Source organism: Pagrus pagrus (assembly GCF_965226575.1).
Source record: "Pagrus pagrus genome assembly, chromosome: 18".
Classification (NCBI taxonomy): domain Eukaryota; kingdom Metazoa; phylum Chordata; class Actinopteri; order Spariformes; family Sparidae; genus Pagrus; species Pagrus pagrus.
Window position 1 is genome coordinate 13024138 of NC_140202.1, and position 19175 is coordinate 13043312.

Here is a 19175-nt window from a genome sequence, read left to right on the forward strand (position 1 = left end):
CACCAAAGCTTTTCCATTTTGAGTTTCTTATTTTTAATTGCCTTTTTCAATTTCACATTTAAAATTTAAGCTTTCAGTGTGAGCGTTTTCATTTTAAGTTTGCTTTTTCCATTTTTTAAAATTTAATTGCAACCTGATTGTCCTAGTAGTGTAGTAAAAATGATCTATCCCTTTAATTTTATCTCTCTCTCTCTTTCTCTCTCTCTTTTCTATTTGGACTTTGATTTTGACCAAAAATATCCTCCAGTTCTTCTGTACCCCGTGCCAAATGCAATTCCAGGTTTAAAGTGTAAGAAGGTTGCGTAATCACGCTGTTTCACACAATCCAAATATGATGCGCAAAAAATAAAGTGAGATAAGGTCGTAAGAATTTAGTCCATCATTTTTATTCCCATAAACAAAGGGCCTGCAGTGCAGAGAATCTCAAACATTCATCAGCAAAGACTTTGCCGTTAAAAAAAGAAAAGAAAAAGGGACCCCAGCTTCAAAGTCATAGGCAAATATTTCACAATATCTACAATGCTAAAAGTCACACTCATGTCATCTAACCCAGAAACAACCTAAACATAAAACAGAGTAATAGATGCTCATGAAAAGCAAAAACATTAAACAAGAACATAAAACTACAGGACAGACCTCCTTCATATTTGTTTATAATGGTCCTATCTAACGGGACAGCTAACACGTGATGCTTAAACTACCTTTTACTTCATATAAATATGATATCAGCCATTGGTGCTGGTGCTGAGAACACACCCTTCATGAAACATTTTCATAAGCACTTATAACATTTTCACTTGTCTCCTCAGCACATCAGGTCAACATTGCACAACCCAAACAAACATAAACCCTCTTATAAACCTCTTAACACTGTAAAAAGCCAGCTAAAGCACAAGCGAATACTCATCAAATCCCAAGCGGACGCTGCATTGGCTCGGGTGAACCGATGCAGTTTATCCCAACCTGCAGCAACTACAGTCAGAATGTGTCATCTTTGCCTTTGAATAAAAACAACATCGAATCTCTTCGTGGCCGAGTCAAACTTTTACTGCCGACTGTGAGAAGAATGTGAGGAGTGAAACTGCATCCAGAGTGCTCTGAGGGGGAATGCGAACATAAATACAAATATTAATGAGAAGATGAATCCATTAATGTTTTCTTTTTTGCTTCCAAGTCTAAACATGAATTTTCCTAAACACTCTGGCAGCACACACCGTTAAAAAAAACATATGACTAATGAACATGTAAACTCTGGAACAGCAAAGGAATTGCTACAGAATTATTAACAGAAAAAAAAAAGAGAAAAAACAATTGTTGGCTCAGGATATTGACAGTACGGACAGCATTGAAGATAAATAGTTTTACAATAACATAAAGGATAGAAACACCACTGATATAATGCTTTAGTTTACTGAGGATGTGGGATAATATGGCTAAAGGTTGTATTGTCAGGACTGGAAGGAGGCAACTATGAACAAACTATGCTTTGCTATACATGTGCTTGAACAGAGGATGCAAAGGTGGCATAGGAGATTCTGAGGTAAATCCATAAAAGGCTGTGAATGTAAAAGTAAAACGCATTCAGCATATATAACAACATTTTTGTTATACATGGGCTCTCCCCAACATCCAACCAACACTCACATCCACAATGACCCCTGCATGTACTAGAAGAAAAGTCAGAATATATGTGTTACCTGTTGACTACGCACCTCTCTGGATACAATCAGAGGCAAAGGGCATGAATAAGGCAGGTTATAAAACAATAACAAAAACATTTTCCCACTCCAGACGAACATATTTTAAATGGTAGGGGTCAACACAAATGTTCTTTCAAGACACAATAAGTTAAAAACATGTATAAACAATAGAAATTACTTGGCTTTTTTAAAACCTATTAATTTCTGAATGAAAAAAAAAAAGCTTATAGAAATCATATAAACTCTCAACCCATCAAACGTGCAACAATAAAGAAATCCCTTCTCCTTTAATGTCAAATCAAAAAAAAGGTAACCAGATGAATATAACCAGATGTATACACACTCCTATGTACAAGTATTGAAATAAAAGAGTGATATTATATATTTACATACACACATCAGTCCCTGATCGATTAAGGCCAAAGTGCTGGAGATGCACGCGTCACCCACATCACAAGTAGGCTGCCGTCGCACTTAAGTGTTCCTCAGTTTGCAAAACGCAAAAAAAAGTAGTTATACAGTAATACTCAAGGCCTTTGCTCTAGTCTTTCAAACATATAAAACTAAGCTAACTTTAGCATTAAGAAATAAAACTAGCCCAAGCCTCGCCCTTTTCAGCAGTTCCTGGTTTCTTTTTTTTTTTTTTTGTACAAAAGCAAGATATTTATATACATACAGTAGTACAGGAGTTCACATCATTGAGTCCCGGGTTCAGGTCAGCCTTCTTCCTGTAACGCCCTCTCATCCTGAGAGAGTATTTAGAGGGAGTCTGGGTGATTCTCTGCCAAGACGCCCACTGTTAAATGCAGATGAATGCAGGGAACAGGTACACTGGAATGGGCAGTGCTAGCTCCTCTTGTACAAGTGGGCCCACAGTGCCAGCGATGGGAGAGTCAGAGCATGCCGAAGCCCTCGCTGCCCTCACTGATTGCCAGCTTCAACATCTTGTGCAGCTCCTCGTAGGAGTCGTAGGTCGGGAGGCACAGCTGGTTAAAACTAGAGAGAAAAGAGGACCATAGAGAGTCAGCAAACATTGAGATCCTGATAAAGCATTTATTTAACTTTGATTTAACCATTTGACAATCTAGAGAATAAATGTATGGTGATTCATATATATATATTTCTTAGTGTTAAGAAATCCAATGAAAAGACAGAAACCAACAATGACTTAGTTGTAAGCATTTCCTGTCCTGACATGTCTTAGTCCTCTGTACCATAGAGCCCCATTGTTGTCCAAGAGCTATTTAAAACACATCAATAAGCCACACTGTGCACTGGGTGACATGTTGCGTCATTACTAAACACACAGCAATTGTAGTTTATTTTGAGTTTATCCTACATACATTTATTAAATACTTAATAGAGGAACTCCTATGTATTCATCTGCCTCTGAAAATAGATGAAGAAGATTAATTTATTGTCAATGTACAATGTATTTTCCTTAAAATTACGACTAGATCCTTGTAGTTATTCACAAAGCATCTTAGCCCTGAAGTGAGAAGGAGGACTTTTAAATGCCTTAAGAGTTTCTTAAGCAGAGGAGAAAATGGTGGAAAGACAAAGAGGGAGGAGAAATATTCTCCAAACACAGAATGACAGTGAGTTAATGAAATGTTACAGTTTAGGGATAATGTTTGCGGTCGAACTCATTAGAGATGCGCCCACATCTCTGACACGCAGTAATGCTATAACAGCAGAAATCAAAGTGATCACAACACTGAGATATTTGGCAACTGTAAAAAAATGTTTTAAAAAAAGTAAAATATGCAACAACAACAACACAGTGAGGGCACACAAAGTACAGCTGAGGTTGATGGGAATTCTGGGAAACAAATTAGCCAGTATTACTGGAGAGATGATGGGAATTGAGGAGGAGCGAAAAAAGGCCTCCAACCGGACTCAACCTGGAACAAATACAGTTTTGACCTAATGATGGTGCTAAAGGAAAAGCCAGTAGTTCACAAAAATCATTGGGATACATCATCTGGGAACCATGAATGGCCGCGTTTCCCAGATTCGTTAAGAAGCTCTTAAGTGCTAAGATCTTCTTAGGAGCGCTCTTAAGAACGCTGTGAAAGAAGGATGCGTTTCCCAGAGTCGCTCTTAGCTTAAGAAGATCTTTCGCTAAGAAGGAAATGTAAGATCGAGCTGACCCACTCTTAACAGCCTTCTTAGCGACCGAATGCTCAGTGATCAAGCCGCGTCAGGGAAATTTATATCCTCCACTTTGCGAAATAATAAAACAATGCTCAATGTTAAAATGCGCTCATAGCTGCGGACCACTGGCGCAAGAAAAAAAAATAAGAAAATGGTAGATGAAAAAAAACCTTTTTATTGAATTACACGTTTAAGTTTTCCGCAACATCTGCATATATGAGTTTATAGTAGCCTACTACACATAAAAAAAAACAACAACCCTGTGGCATTTCACAGATATCAAGGGAACAGATGTATTAAACTCAGCTGAACCTCATCCAGAGAGGCTTCACCTGCTACTCTGCGTTGCCAAAGTCCGCGCGTGTGAGAAACCATGGCTGCAATACAGCACATTCTCCCTGCGAACCAACAGCGTCGCCGTGCGCGAAGCCAGACGGTTTACATAAATGCATACGTGCGTCAGCACTTCTCCCCACTGGACGTGCTGTCAGACCGGGCTGTCCAGGCAAAGTACCGGCTGCCCCGTGCGGAGATCCAACGGCCGTTGGATCTCTTTGCCTGGACAGCCCGGTCTGACAGCACACACACACACACACACACACTTATGCGCTGATAAAGAGGTGGGTGATCGATTTGCCTGGCATCGATTGATTCAGCACAGCAGCACCGCGGTGGACAGCTCCCACTAAGAGCTTCTTCAGAAGATTCTTTGGCTTGATCTTAAGGTTCTCCTAAGAAGGCAGTTAAGAACGCATCTGGGAAACACCCGCATCTTAGCGCTCCTTCTTAGCCGAACCCTTCTTAAGAGCCTTCTTAAGTCCTTAAGAACGATCGAATCTGGGAAACGCGGCCAATGTCTGTACGAAATATCTGCACCCATCCATCCAGTAGATGTTGAGATATTCCACAGGAAAAACTAAAACTATGACCTGTTGGCGGGGCTTGGTGAAAAGTCAGTGATCACCAAGTTGGTAGAATTCATCATCTGAGGACCATGAATGCCAGTACACAATTTTATGGCAATCCTTAAAAAATGTTTCATTGCTGTTTCAGTCTTGACCAAAGTGGTGGACCAACCGACACTGCCATCTCTAAAACCTCAAGTCTTTTGTTTTGCTTGTGTTTTCCTACTCACCACGTGTGTGCAGTGGGCAGGGTGCTGTGTGTGGGGGCAGCGATGATCTGGAAGGAGGGGCAAAGGGTGTTGAATCCTCCAGGTGGAAGCTGTGAGGAGCCGGTGGTGAACTGCAACAGGCGAGCCAACTCCTCCTGGGTGAAGCTAGACACCACGGCCCAGAACCACTTCATCACCTGCGGAACAGAAATTCAACATACTCAGACATTTCTGTCACCGGCCTGCTGTTAAAAGAAAATGGAAACAGAGAATTTCCATGACATACTTTCTCTCTGAAGTGCCACGATCCTCCGACAATCACAGCATGGGCCTTGAAGTCCTGCACGTTTATATCCCCGGTGCCACACATTAACAGCTGAAAAGATTGAACGGAAAAATTCATAATTAGCCAGTGGCATTTTAAAGATCAACAGGATTTCATTATAAACATCACACATACCTCCAACTCATTCTCATCAAATATGGCTAGCAGGTTTTCTGGAACCAGTTCGTTCAAACCTGCAATTAATCAGGAAATGACTCTAATTACATGAACATTACCGGAGATCTCAAACGAGAGAAACTGGCAAAACATATCAGACTGCAGCTGTGCTGGTTTCCTCACCTTTCAGGAAGTGTTCCACCTCATCTCTCACCTGGCTGGCCAGTCTGTACTGGGCCAGCAGGTTGAGATAATGCATCTTGTTTTCATTGGTAACAGCAATCTGAGCTCCCCCTGATATCAGCTCCACCACCTGCAAGAGAACATGTGGCAGGATGTTAATGTTGGCCAAATTACATAAGAAGAATGAAACAGTTTACAAATCTCTTGTTGTGTGGGTCTCAAAGACCAGTACAGGCAAGATGGCAGAGACGGGATGAGAATATGAGTTCAGTAAGAGTTCAGAAACTTTATTGACCTGTAAAATCTAATTGTACAGGTTCTGACACTTCAAAACAACAACAAACCATTGATCGGGATCGATGCATCGATTCAGCATTCATAGTCTAATGTGACTGATGCCAAGTGACCTTTGATCTATATCATCATCTTAAAGACACGTCTTTATTTTCAAATTCCCCCGGCACGTCCGTGTCACCTACACCGTCAGTGTAGGTGACACTGCACACGTGTAGGTGCAGCTCCTCACTAAACATTCAAACAGTGTTAGCGCCGGGCAGGTAATGGCAAGTAGAAAAGAAAAAGACGATGAGGATATAACTCCTCTCTTGTGAACAATTCATCAGTGCGAAATATTTTGGATTTCGGAGAAAACACGGGTCAAACTCAAACAGGAAATCTCAGCATTTCGCTCTCACTAAAGCAGTATTAACTACTCTGTTTCAACAATGTTGTCAATTCAAGTGTGGTGTGTTGAATTGTGCTCGGTCACAAAATGCAGTGACTTAAAGAAACAGTGAAAGGGCAGTCTAAATAAAACATGTAATTTGTGAAGCTTGAGTAAAGGAACTGTGATGAACTGGCGACTTATCCAGGGTGTACCCCGCCATCGCCCAATGTCAGCTGGGATCAGCCCCATTCCCACCCCCCCATGACCCTGAAAAGGATACGCGGTTTCAGATAATGGATGGCTGGATGGAGTAAAGGGAGTCTGCTAACATCAAGGCTAATTTATGTAATTGTTCTGTGGCAGACTTTGTGATACTGGAAAATACTGTATCACTGAATTGAAATAATACAATATTGTATCGTTGTGAAACCTGTGATCGTGATTTACACCCCTACTAACACATGTGTTTGGTTGTCCTGCACTTTTATGAATTAGTAGAAATGTTTGGGCAATTAGGCAATATGTCTCTAATTAATAACAAGCAGGTTGAACTCCGTTTCAACATGGGAAGTCACACATCCACTTATTGTGTGGTATTTTTATAACCGAGCAACAAAGTTTACAAAAGGGCCAAGAATACCAAACTCTACTCATCCACCTTTTTGTAAACTCAACACTCCCCCTCTTAAAGAAAAACGAGTAGCTTGCCAAACAACCAATATGGTTCCTTTTGCTTGGTTTATTGCTCCTATCTCCTGTGAAATTACATCAGGGATAAAAACAAAGGGTCCTTTCCAAAGTGTTGCCTCACCTTCTCCAGCTGTCCTGACTTGCTGTACTTCTCCTCGGCGAACACCAGGTCCATTTCGCTCACATCATTGTTTAGGATGAAGCAGACTTTAGTTTTGTAGAACTCCTGGTCGTCCGTCTCAAAGTACTGCGTGTGGAAAACAATACGAAAACATAAGAAAATGAAGTTCTTAAATAAACATGGCACTTAATCTTCTCGATGGAGGGATAAAAACATGATTGAGTCGGCTTTAGTTCTCTGCTTTGAAATCTTGGGAAGTTGGATAAATGGCAAAACATGCTGGCTTGTTCTCCCCGAAATAAATAATGCCAAGAAACACGTCAAGTTTCTTGGCTTTACGATTAAAGTTTCAAGTGATGAGACGGACCAGCTGACAGCAGAAGGTAAACAATCAAAACCTGTACTGTGTTCCATACCTTGTAGTTCATCCTGAGGCCAATAATCTGGGCCAAGAAGGACCGTGTAAAGCGAGCTCGGACCAGCTGTTTGTAGGCCCCACCCAGCGCCGACTCATACAGGCACTTCCCTACGATGCGACCCGCAAACTCATACATCTTTAGACGCAGGTGGGCTGGGCGTTCGGCGTTTGGATGCACCTGGAAAATGAAGATGAATGCTCTCTTATTTTTCCTTAATTGCAGCCACAGGTGATTTTGAATGTGGTTTATGTGGTAATAAAGATAAACGTACGAGGCCCTGGTTGTTGTCGCTGAAACGGGTGAACAGCTGGTTGGAGGTGTCAAAGAGCGTCTTACAAATCAACTCAAACCACTCCCTGCGAGGCCCTCCCCAGTCCAGAGCTGCAGGGAAATGTCAAAGGTTTTAGCGGTGTGGTCACCTCAATGAAAAACTGGGTCTGTAACTTTCTATTAGGAAATTTTGAGGCCTTTTTGTTTTTATGTAAAGTGCTAGCAGCAACAGAAAAAGTTTAGAAATTTTAACCTAAAACTGACAGATTGCCTCACAATTAAGATACATATTTATCGTCTTTCCTGTGGCGCTATTCATCCATCTAGATTCTTTGGTGTGAGATGCTGAGTTTTGAAGATATCTAAGTTAGAGATGTCTACTTTCTCTATAACATAATGGAACAAAGAAACACTCAACAGCAATGTCTCTCTACAGAAATCGTGACCCAGTTACTCAATATAATGCAAAGACCTTGTTCTGAGCAACAAGAGGCGAGCTAACTAAGCTAACTTAGCTTCTATTATATTTCAGAGGAGACAGACATCTCTACAGCCTGCATCTCCAACACTCTGCAGCTCACATCAAAACAGTCTTGATGGATTAACAGTATTACAGGTCAGAGAAAAGATATATATTTTTGATTTTTGGATGAACTGTCCCTTTAAGGTACACTGAAGACAGCGTGTACCTCAGTTATATTTAAATGTGTTGTTTACCTTCCTCATCCTGAAACACGACCTCAAAGTTCTTACTCCAGTCTGACACAGAGAAGTTCCTCGTTGCCTTCAGGGACTGAGCAACAGCGGGAGAAACAGATAAATGAGAGAGTTCAATTCACTGGAGCCACATGACTGATTACATGCCCATATGTTTTATAATGCAATGCTTATGAAACAGTGTTATGAAGCAGCACTCACTGAATCTAGAATGCAGTGTCGAGTGATTTTTAGGCAGGTCTTGGTGCGAGGTCTCTTGGAGTGGATGTGCCTGAGTTCACGTTGAAAGAAGTTCACCTTGTCTTGGAAGGTTTCAGAGCCACCTATGGACAATATCATCAAATTACTGCTGCGGTCCACATCAAAGGCAGTATTTACTAAATGCAGCTTGATGCAACAGTGGTAACATTAGACTGAGACGAACCAATGTTCTTGTGTAGGAAGCGAATGAAGGTGGCAGCCATGATGTTCCTGTCTTTGCAGCTGAGCTCCACGGGAGGCTGTATCCCATCATCCACCACGAGAGTTAGGTACTTGTGAACCGGGTCAGGACCATAATAAGTGAACTAGGAAGAGAGCAGGAGATTATGGTGAGCTTGTCAAACCAAATGCAAGTGGACCTGTTCTATATATTTTTTTGACATCAGCACTGCTTACCTTTGTTCCTGGACATACTCGAAAGGTGAAAAGGCGCCACGGAATAATTTTCAGGTAGAACTCCTTCACGGATAGTTGCTGTTTGACATAAAAGTCCAAGTTATGTTGCATCAATGTTGAGTTCAACCCTCTCAAATACAGAATCTCTTACTTTCTTACAGTGACAGAAAAATCGTACTAACTAAAACTAACCTCTATATGCCGGCCACTTACCTTTGGCGATATGTAACAGTAGACCTTTTTTGGTTTCTTAACCTTCTCAGGTTGTCCCTCCACAGGAGAGTCGTGCTCATCCTCCTCTTCTCCCATGGAGGGCCTCCTCTGGGGAGCTAGCAAAGAGGAGGCTGGTAACTGCCATGAGGAACTGCTGTAGTTCCCACTGCTGTAAAGGTATGCCTCAAAGTAGATACTTATGCCTGGAGTGGAAACATTCTTCTCCACACAGGCCTTCTCATTCTCTGAAATATGTAATGAGAATATGAGTTATAGGCTTTGAAAACACATGCTGAAGGAACAAAAATAAATCTCTTCAATGCACCCAGACGTTATTAGAAAAGTGCATTGCATTCCTGGAGCCTCATTACAGACATTTTTGGCTAGTCCTATATCTTAGGCTTCAAATATAGTAAAGAAAACCCTATCTTCCTATTACTGAAGCAATTACAAAACTCAGGTTTCTATCCTATCCCATCTCAGACCTCATATCTTACCTTAAACAGCCTTACATTGATGTTAGCTTATCAAACAGGCTAACAACAGTGTTAGTTTCTCCAACAGTTACCGTTTCAGTAGCCTTTCAATCCAAATATGTCGGGGTGTATGTTGTTCCCCATCTTCATTATCATTGCCATACAGACATAACAACAGTGCTGCTGCAATTATAGGCAGTTGTTTTGAATCTATGCCACCTAACTTAGTTTTCGTAACTTCTTTTCAGTTAGGATGGTTCTGTTACAGCTAAAATCCTATTCTAAGATAAGGTGTGTAGTTAGGAGACGTGTTTCTGTCATACCAAAAATTCTAAATGTCATCCTAAACTCAGATAGGATATCATTTCAGACTTTGGAAGTCTCTATAATGAGGCCCCTGGGACAAATTTCTTCTATAGTAGTGTATTTTTCTTCAGAATGGAAAGAATGCTCACCATTGAGAACAATAATGTCAAATTCCCCGTTGCTGAGCGGCTGGTCTTTGTAGGAGATGCGGGCCCTGAAACAGCCCGTCCTCCTTAGGGTCAATCTCAGCATCACTTGACACTGCTGCTTGTTGAGTGAAACTGACTTACTGTAGTACCCCTCCAGATTGTCATCGTCCGCTGTGCCCAGCTGGAAGAACAGGAAAACTAAAATAAATCCCAGCTCAGACTTTTGGAACAGACTAGTAAGAATCTATTCTGTGAAGTTGGTGATTGTGCAATTGGGAACTTAAGAGTGAGGAGAAATGCTGGCTTTCATTTTTACATTTGTAATCAAGACATTAACGACAGTATAATGGATAATAGGGAAGGGGTGTGTTGCCTTACAGAGTGCACATGGACGCTGTAGTTGGCTTCATCTGTGAGAGACGTGGAGTTACTGGTTGGGTTTCCATACTCGTCCCGAGGTTCAATCTGCAAAGTGTGCTGCTGGCCATTTGTTAGCACCAGGGTAGAGAAATGGTAGGCTATCTTGGTTTTGGATGGGACAACTGTACCTGAAATGAACAAAAGAGCACAAGAATACTCAATCAACACTTGGCAAATTAGTAATTAAACATATCAAAACATGGGTTGGATCTATAACAGATACAGTAGTAATACCTGGCTGGAATATCTTGTAATACGGGCTGTATGCCACATTGAGGCCACCCAGCTTGACGGCAACCTCATAGCGTCCGGCCTTGCGCACTGTGAAGGCCACCTTGACTACGTTGGACTCTGGTTCTTGCAGAACCTCCTGTGTAACAGGGATGTCCAGAGCCAGTTCAATGTGAGTGATGTTGACCCTCAGTCCCACTGGTCGATGAGCCGGGAAAGGCTGGCCATTCTTGTAGAACAGCTGAGAAGACAAAAGGACAAATTGAGTACAATTCAATACAAAAAATAAAAAAATCTATTCTACATTGATGAACTTAGTTTTGCAACCCAATATACCTGGACCCTGAAACTCATAGTCTGTCCCACTTCCTGCGGCTCTTTCCAATCCCAAGACACCTTGCAGGAACGTGGGTCCAGGTAGTTGCCCCGGACATAGTCGTAGATGCTGCGGTCACCGCGTCGCCCTGGATCCTCATTCTGCAGGAAGCTGACCACCCTCGCTGCAAGCTCGCAGAGGAACTTGATGGTAAAGACAAACGCTATGATGGAAACAGTAATTCCACCTGCCACAAGAAGGGAAGAAACACAGGAGAAAGGTTCTTGGCAGGTGTTTGCAATAAAGACAAGGCATTTATTAGTTTTTTAAATAAGTTGATTCACTACTAAAACAGAGATTTAAGTTTGACAAAGATTTATGAGACCAAAATTGTATAACAAACCCTTGGTCTGTACAAACACTATGAAGCAAATTTGTAAAACCAGTACTACCACATTTTCAGTATATGCTTGCATGAACAATATGAATGAGTCACCTAGTAGCACCTACAGAACCACCCATATCAGTCCAAACTCTAATCACAGCAACAACACAGGACTCACCAATAACGTAAAACATGAGGTCCCTTATCAAGAAGCACAGCGCCACAGTACAGCCAAATATGAGAGCTCCCGCTGAAAAGACAAGAGGACAATGCACCAATGAACAACTGAGATGAAGACAATACACACTTACATGCTGATCTGTCAAATGAAGCAACAACAAACAAGGTGTGATTTAAGAGACTTGTTGTGAACTTTTGTAAGGCAGTCGAAAACCACACTCTGGGCAAGAATAGCAATATAATAAGGGTACTATGTGTATAATAACAAGTAATATGGTTGTGCATTAGGAATGGCATTATATTGCCCTACATTTATCCTTAATAGGACTGAACACTGTTTTCATGAGGGAGAAAAAGACAGAAAATCAAACAGATGTTGGGCTGTACATTGAGATGAAGCAACACTAAGATTAGTGTTCTCCAACACTTCACTTGAGCTACACTCAAATGATGTGTGACTCTTGTTGCAACACCATTTATGAAAACACTTAGCAGCACGTAGCAACAGTGCAATCCATCTAATGTTTATGTCTTATATCAAAATGCCTCCTGACATTTTGCAGCTGTGGAACGCGACCCAAACTACAACAATTCGAAGGCAAGAAAATGATCTCACCAATTGACCACTTCTCATTCAGACGCCTCTCAGCAAGGCTGTGCACCAGCCGGATCTCGTAGTCCTGGTCACGACTCCCCCTGGACGTCTGGAGGATTTTGATGCCTGTAGACAACCTTATGTAGTCTTCGTAGTAGTAGCCCCAGGCAGCTAGAGACAGCTGCAGTTGACTGTCAAACTGTGACAGGTCATCCAGATTCACACAACCCAAAGTCTTCAGTCTGTGTTGGGAAACAAAAGTGAAAGTACGTGCAGTTAGGTAAAGCGCAGGCGTGGTAGCAATGCTTAAATAAAGCCATTAGAAATACAACCCCATCATGATTGCTCAGTGCTGCTCTACACCAACTGAGCAATACTGCTGACTGAACTGCGAACAGGGTGTCTCACACACAAAACAAACACTGATTTTTTGTGAAACTCTGCAAGAGTAACCCTTATCTTATCAGCTTAACTCTTTAGGTATGTCAACAACAAGGGTGAGGTGGTGCGGCATGCAGGGTTCTCCCTCCCATTATAAGGCTTAGGTACAACATCCAAGCTGTTTTGGGCACCACCTGAGCCAAATGAATGATAAATCAATGTGGAGAGCATCAAAACAAGCTGAATGACTTTTCTAATGTTTCAATGTTCATAGTACTTATATGTAGCACCATACAGAGGTCTAGATAAACACAGCACAGGAAAATGCCAAATAAATTGTTTCAACGAATAAACCCAAAACAGAATCTCCTATAGTAAAGCTACTATTGCAGCATTGCGTCTTTGTCTGTTGACACTAGGAACAGGCTAGTGTGGCAATTAACCTTAGTGTACCGTAGTGTAATTATAACGGCCACACATTATTATTGTAATAATTACTGAAATAAGATGAAAATCTTTTAGCTGTATTAACACATACTTTAAGGGCTAAACATTCACAGAAAACTTTTTTCCCCCTTAATAACATTTAACATCAACAAAATGTAAAAGTCATAGTTTATTTTTGTACAGAGAAATAAACATGTGACTTTACTAACATTTTGAAGCAAAGCTCATGTATCTGACCTTGTTTCCTTTAATGTCATGCAGAATATGAATTGACAAGCATGCTGCTGTGTACAGTTCATAGTGTGTGGTGTGTAAAGACCATCTTCTGTTACGACAGTAAGTCACTGAATCAACGTTCTCCCAGAATCATTGAAAAAAAAGGTATACGGTCCAATGAATAAAGATGGAGGCAGCGGTAGTGTGACAGCCATGACCTTCAGAAAGATGACACTGTGCCCCATTATCAATGTCAGATAGTTTTGCTTGTTAACATTATAAACAACTATGATATGATTCTGTGTTTGAGACAGACAACTGACCTTTAGAAACATTACAATTGACTTTCCCTCCACTGAGACAGGGCAAACAGGCAACATTTTGATAAAGTAGCAACTACTTATCATAGCCGGCAGTGATTGCATCAAGCACCCAACACACATACACACAAACATCTGCATTGCTGCAGGGTCTCACGCTAACAGTCTCTAAAGAATACTTTCTACTGCAGTGACCCTCTGAAACACTGCAGCCTCCACAGCCCAGTGTCAGCAAACTCAGCTAACCATGAATGCAGAGGGTGCCCTCAAGTGGACATATACAAATATAGCTTGTGTGAACCAGCATTAAACATGACTGTAAACACATAGCCAATTCAAGACTCTACAGAAAAAAGTAACAAACTTTCCGGGAAAAATTGACATTTTATGACACGCCAACAAGAAATTGTTTGCAAAAGGGAAAGCTGCAAATGACTGTATGCCAGATTGGTGTAGATGTTAGAGTTAAGACATTTCATTGCTTACGTATGGTAATAATGCTCCAGGTTCTGGGAGCAAAGCCACTCCTGGAAGGCAAAATCTCGGAGCAGCTGGATGTGGGCCTCTGCAATCTCCCTCCAGCGCTGCTGTTCCTTCACCACCTCTTCCAGACGACTCAGTACACTCAGACTCAGTTCCTCCAGTGTCTGTACATCTGGATGACACATGAACAGCACAGAGAAATCCCCAATCACATAACTTTCCAACAAATCAACATCAGTAATGCTTGAGCACGGGCTTAAATACTCATCAAAGTCACTCATAATGAGCATTTAAGCCTGTGCTGATTGTCCGTGCATGCCACAGGCATCTCATAAGCCTGAATATTCAGTGTTCAAAACCAAAAAAGTGACCAGGGTCAAAGCAATAAGCAACACGATCTCCTTTCCTTAATCATAGTTCAAGTCCAGTTAAACATGACACTTATCCCTGGTATATCTGCTAAAGCTGAAAAGTGCTGGATGTAAGCTCATGTTTTGAGAAACCATCCTAACCAGAAAGTTTCAAGCAATTAGAACTTTTCTTGCAGGTCACTGAATCTACACCTGCTTACTTCACCCTGGATTAGACCATCAACCAAACTTCTAAGCTGCAATGCTCATGTGAATCTCAAACGGAGATGACTGTAACCCACTGACCTTCGAATAAGTGTCCGTACTGAGAGAGGCTATGTCCTTGGAGCCATTCCTCAATCTGACTTTCTTTTCCTTTCTTCCAGCGCACTTCCCAGAAGAAGATCCACGACACAGAGCAGAGGAGGAAGGTCAGGAAGAAGCGGCGGTCCATCAGACCATCTTTCAGCCTTCACTGAGATCCCTCCGTGCTCAAAGGAAAAGTGCCTCTCACCAGGGGGCTAGTCAAGTCAAGGATCCTACGAGTGAAGAAAAAACTGCTTAGGCTCAAAACAGCTAGACCAAAATACAGGAATAAAAGCTTACATTTTCAGCAGATGAATCCTTCAGAGGAACAATGGTCAATTAGACTGTATATGATGAGAGCTTCACAACAACCTGCTTTGCCAAGAAAGCATGAATATTTAAGTGTCACCTTGGAGAAGTGTTGGCTGATGGGAGAATAACATTACATGTAATCTACGGCACTGAAATATGCATGAAGAACTTGGCTAAAGAATGGTCATAAAACTCTAACTAGCATCTGTTTGGCGAGGATAAGCTACCCAAGACATAGAAACCAAGTCTAAATTACACCCTAAAACCCATTCAACAATACCAGTTCAGACGATGGTGGTACTGATAATGACGAGCTGTGTAGAAGTGCTAGCTCAGGTGTCAAAACGTTTCCAAATGTCATCCGCTGCCACTGTCATAAACAACCAGATAGCTAACAAAACAGGCTATCTAAACAGCCAGCTTTGGTTAAGTTTTGCCGGACAGTTGCGTGGACGACGGTTCAAAAGCCAGAAAACACAGGGAGCGGAGCATTACGTTTAACAAGCTAACTGCAATATCATCACTTCTCACAGGTCTATTGACACCATGAGCGCAAGGTAAAGCTGGAGGCTAATGTTAACAACTGCTAGCATGGCACTGACAAACTGCCACGGTAGCATCGGTTGTATAGCGAACACCGACAGCACAATGCTACCTGCTAGCCAAGTTAGCCAACAATGTAAGCGAATTTTCACAAAGCTCGTCGCAAACCCACGTTGTTGATCAAGACGAAAGTCGCAACACGTCCACTAGACGTCTCTTGCAAATGCACGGCTACACAAAGCAAAACTGCACATGTAAAAATGTCATTAATCTCTGCCATCAAACACTGCAACTACCTTCGTCTGTCAGGCATTAGCTTAGCACCCGGAAAATGCGCAGAAAAGGTGTCGCTTTTTGATTACGTCACCTGTATGCGCATCGATACACGAGGGGAGCAAGCTCACTCAGCTGTAGTCTCAACTTTAAAACATGGTATGTAATCTCTTACTGTGTTATAGTTACACCACGGCTCTCCTTTCGATTGTTGTACCTTAAAGTGTACTATTCTGTATATCATTAAGTAGGCGTTGACGCTTTGTTGACAGACAAGCCACTGAACTAAGTCAGCTAACTGTTAGCCTAGCGCATCAATGTTAAGTAAGCTAACTTGTACCTCACGTTACAGCTGCTGAACGCAATATTCATCTAAATATGTGGTTTACATTTGTCACTCCAAAGGTTTTGGCCACAAAATGAATCAAATTCAGTCGGCAGTTGTCAACCTGAGACGTTTTGACCACAAATGTAGCCCTGTGGTTAGATTTTCAGTGTTGAGCTAATGAATTCGGTGTTTGTTTTGTAAATAACTGTATAAGTCGTATTCATATCTAAAGAACAGCTTCAATAATCAGTTTTGTTTCTCTGTTACTAAACTTCAAGCTGTTAAAGAAGGTAGCTGAATACTTAATCAGTAGATTGCTGATGTTGTGATCGATGTGATGTACTCAAATTCTCCATTAACACTGTTTAACAGTGTCCACTCCTGCAGTAAAAAAAATAGATACTGTTAGTTGTGATATATTGATTGTAACCAATTACTCTGTGTTTTACTTGTTCGGTCTAGCCGAAGCAGAAATCAAACAAGTTTGCTGTCATGAAGAGAATGATCAATCTGAAAGATCACAGAATGTGAGTATAAATAATTGCTACTCACCCTTGGCTTAGCCATCTTATTTGTTAGCTCTGTACAGTTTATTAATCAAGCTTATTCTCATGCACAAATGCAACAAAACAAACAATAAAAGCAGTTTGTGGATCATAAAGGACTCCTGTTCTTTATTTTTATAGAAAAGAGAAGGACCGAGCCAAAGCAACAGAGAAAAAGAAGAAAGATCCCTCCAAGCTTAAGGAAAGAGAAGTGTAAGTTGGACACTACAGTTTGCATTAAATGATGAGTTGTGGTGGATGGCTCTTTAACTTCATTTGTTTTTGCACAGTTCAAAGCACCCATCATGCCTGTTCTTCCAGTACAACACTCAGCTTGGTCCACCATACCACATTCTTATCGACACAAATTTCATCAACTTCTCCATCAAGGCCAAATTGGACATCGTTCAGTCTATGATGGACTGCCTGTATGCAAAATGTAAGTACTGCTGCCAATTATTATTATTATTATTATTAATAACGATACTTGGTGAGCATGGAAATCATTTTTTTCTCCTGCAATTCTATCCAATCCAGGCATCCCATATATCACAGACTGCGTGATGGCTGAGATTGAAAAGCTTGGAATGAAGTACAGAGTCGCACTCAGGTACAAGCTGCTGAATATAAATTAGCACAAGGGTCATGAACCTATTCTATGTCTTCTTAAAAATAATTCTTCATATGACATTTTTTGCGTGTTTTGTTTTTGCAGGATAGCCAAGGATCCAAGGTTTGAACGCCTGCCGTGCTCACACAAGGGAACATATGCCGATGACTGTTTAGTCCAAAGGGTAACACAGGTAATTTGCTTTAAAGTACAACTGCAGCTTTACACACGTGTAATCGAATGTCAAGAGTTCACTTCATGATGAACACTACAATATGTTGAGTAAGAGTCGTTTTCAGCTGATCATAGCCGGAAAAGCACAGTGTACTGTAATTGACTCCATTAGGTGAGCTACTTTAATGGTCCTTGTATTGTGCTTTAAATACTATTTGCTTTTAAGTATACGACATCTGTGATTTTCCTGCTATGAGCATTAAAAATGTCTGCCACAGAAAAGGTCTATAACATGCATGAATGGTGTGCACAGTTAGCAGCAGCAGTGTGTGGAAAAATAAAGATAACATCATGACAGATGACAATGACATTATGCAAGTATGAACTTGCATAATGTCCTTTATAGTTGCATTTCTAGGTCTAGAAGGCCATGTAACTCTGTAGTTTTGGCACTTACTTACATAAAAATATTTCCACAGCACAAGTGTTACATCCTGGCTACTGTGGACAGAGACCTGAAGAGAAGGATCAGGAAGATCCCCGGGGTGCCCATCATGTACATCTCAAACCACAGGTAACACTGCTCGAAAATATAGCTTTAACTATGTGGCAACTTATGATGTCTGTTTTTTCTTTCATAACATGTAAAACTTAATTCTGGAATAAGTAAAAGCTTCATCAGAAACACAGCTGTACTGATTTTGTTTGTTTTTTTCCATACAGGTACAATATTGAGCGGATGCCTGACGACTATGGTGCACCAAGGTTTTAATATTCCTACAACTGAACCGGACCTGTATATAGATGGAAATTTCCTGTTTGATATTGCTTTCATTTTCATATATATCAAGAATATTGTGAGGTTATGAAGTTTGATTTAGTCGGGATGGGGAGTGTTTGATCTAACTGCAAATCACTTTGTTTTGTTGTTCTTATGAACCATTCTGTGATGAGAATAAATGAGTTGTTGAAATGCATGTTGTCTTCAGTCTGCAGTTTTTCCAGCACCAAAAATGTATACAGGCATGTTGATGAGCAAAGATACGAATTTACCACGGCAAACAACCTAGGCAAATATTAGTTTCATATTTTGCATAGTTGTGGCTTTCTTCTTGATTATACAATTATGTTAGTTTATTCTAGTATAAATAATAAATAAATGATGATTGAAATCATTTATTAAATCTACTGTGATATGACCAGTGCATGTTGGAATTTAAACTGAGGGTAAAAACTATACTTTGTCACTCTTTGGCATTTCTTGTAAACAACAGGGTGTCTGCAGATCCTCAAAAGTGTTAAAGATCTACAATTAGGTCTTAAAAGTCATAAAATAATACAAATCAATAAACCTACCCCTGAACCTAATACTGGCTTTTTACTTTATACTTGCACTTACCTGTTGGTGAAATGTAAATCAACCCAATTCCCTCTAATAACCATAGCCCTACATAAAACCTACCTCTGCACAAGACCGCA

The 19175-nt window shown here is 40.9% G+C and overlaps 2 protein-coding genes across 4 annotated transcripts; one reads left to right on the plus strand and one right to left on the minus strand.

Moving 5' to 3' along the window:
- Positions 1 to 356: 356 nt before the first annotated feature.
- Positions 357 to 16110, minus strand: arel1 (apoptosis resistant E3 ubiquitin protein ligase 1). 3 transcript variants are annotated; one of them, XM_084381063.1, is made up of 22 exons: positions 16063 to 16110; positions 14912 to 15144; positions 14259 to 14427; positions 12430 to 12650; positions 11812 to 11883; positions 11269 to 11495; positions 10936 to 11173; positions 10660 to 10829; positions 10282 to 10462; positions 9351 to 9595; positions 9138 to 9215; positions 8905 to 9046; positions 8682 to 8803; positions 8481 to 8556; positions 7765 to 7874; positions 7491 to 7670; positions 7075 to 7200; positions 5597 to 5726; positions 5432 to 5490; positions 5258 to 5347; positions 4993 to 5168; positions 357 to 2696 (listed from the first exon to the last, which is right to left on the minus strand). In XM_084381063.1, the coding sequence occupies exons 2-22, from the start codon at positions 15057 to 15059 to the stop codon at positions 2594 to 2596; spliced, it is 3063 nt and encodes a 1020-aa protein (XP_084237189.1). In that variant the 5' UTR covers positions 15060 to 15144; positions 16063 to 16110; the 3' UTR covers positions 357 to 2593. The 3 variants fall into 3 exon arrangements, with proteins under 3 accessions (XP_084237189.1, XP_084237190.1, XP_084237191.1); XM_084381064.1 differs by lacking the exon at positions 16063 to 16110 and adding an exon at positions 15939 to 16046; XM_084381065.1 differs by lacking the exon at positions 16063 to 16110 and adding an exon at positions 15504 to 15766.
- On the plus strand, positions 16110 to 18673 carry fcf1 (FCF1 rRNA-processing protein). Its single transcript, XM_084381066.1, has 8 exons — positions 16110 to 16198; positions 16830 to 16894; positions 17054 to 17125; positions 17203 to 17351; positions 17450 to 17522; positions 17628 to 17715; positions 18176 to 18270; positions 18420 to 18673. Exons 1-8 carry the CDS (start codon positions 16196 to 16198, stop codon positions 18466 to 18468), a joined length of 594 nt encoding a protein of 197 aa, XP_084237192.1. The 5' UTR covers positions 16110 to 16195; the 3' UTR covers positions 18469 to 18673.
- Positions 18674 to 19175: the final 502 nt, after the last annotated feature.

Bases quoted from the DNA above. Each gene is read 5' to 3' on its own strand.
- fcf1 (XM_084381066.1), top strand. The intron at 16,895-17,053 runs GTGAGTATAAAT...TTATTTTTATAG, and splicing joins AATCTGAAAGATCACAGAAT to AAAAGAGAAGGACCGAGCCA. The intron at 18,271-18,419 runs GTAACACTGCTC...TTTTCCATACAG, and splicing joins ATGTACATCTCAAACCACAG to GTACAATATTGAGCGGATGC.
- arel1 (XM_084381063.1), bottom strand. From the start codon at position 15,059: ATGGACCGCCGCTTCTTCCTGACCTTCCTCCTCTGCTCTGTGTCGTGG. The intron at 9,596-10,281 runs GTGAGCATTCTT...TACATATTTCAG, and splicing joins TGACATTATTGTTCTCAATG to AGAATGAGAAGGCCTGTGTG. The intron at 7,201-7,490 runs GTATGGAACACA...TTCCACACGCAG, and splicing joins GCCTCAGGATGAACTACAAG to TACTTTGAGACGGACGACCA.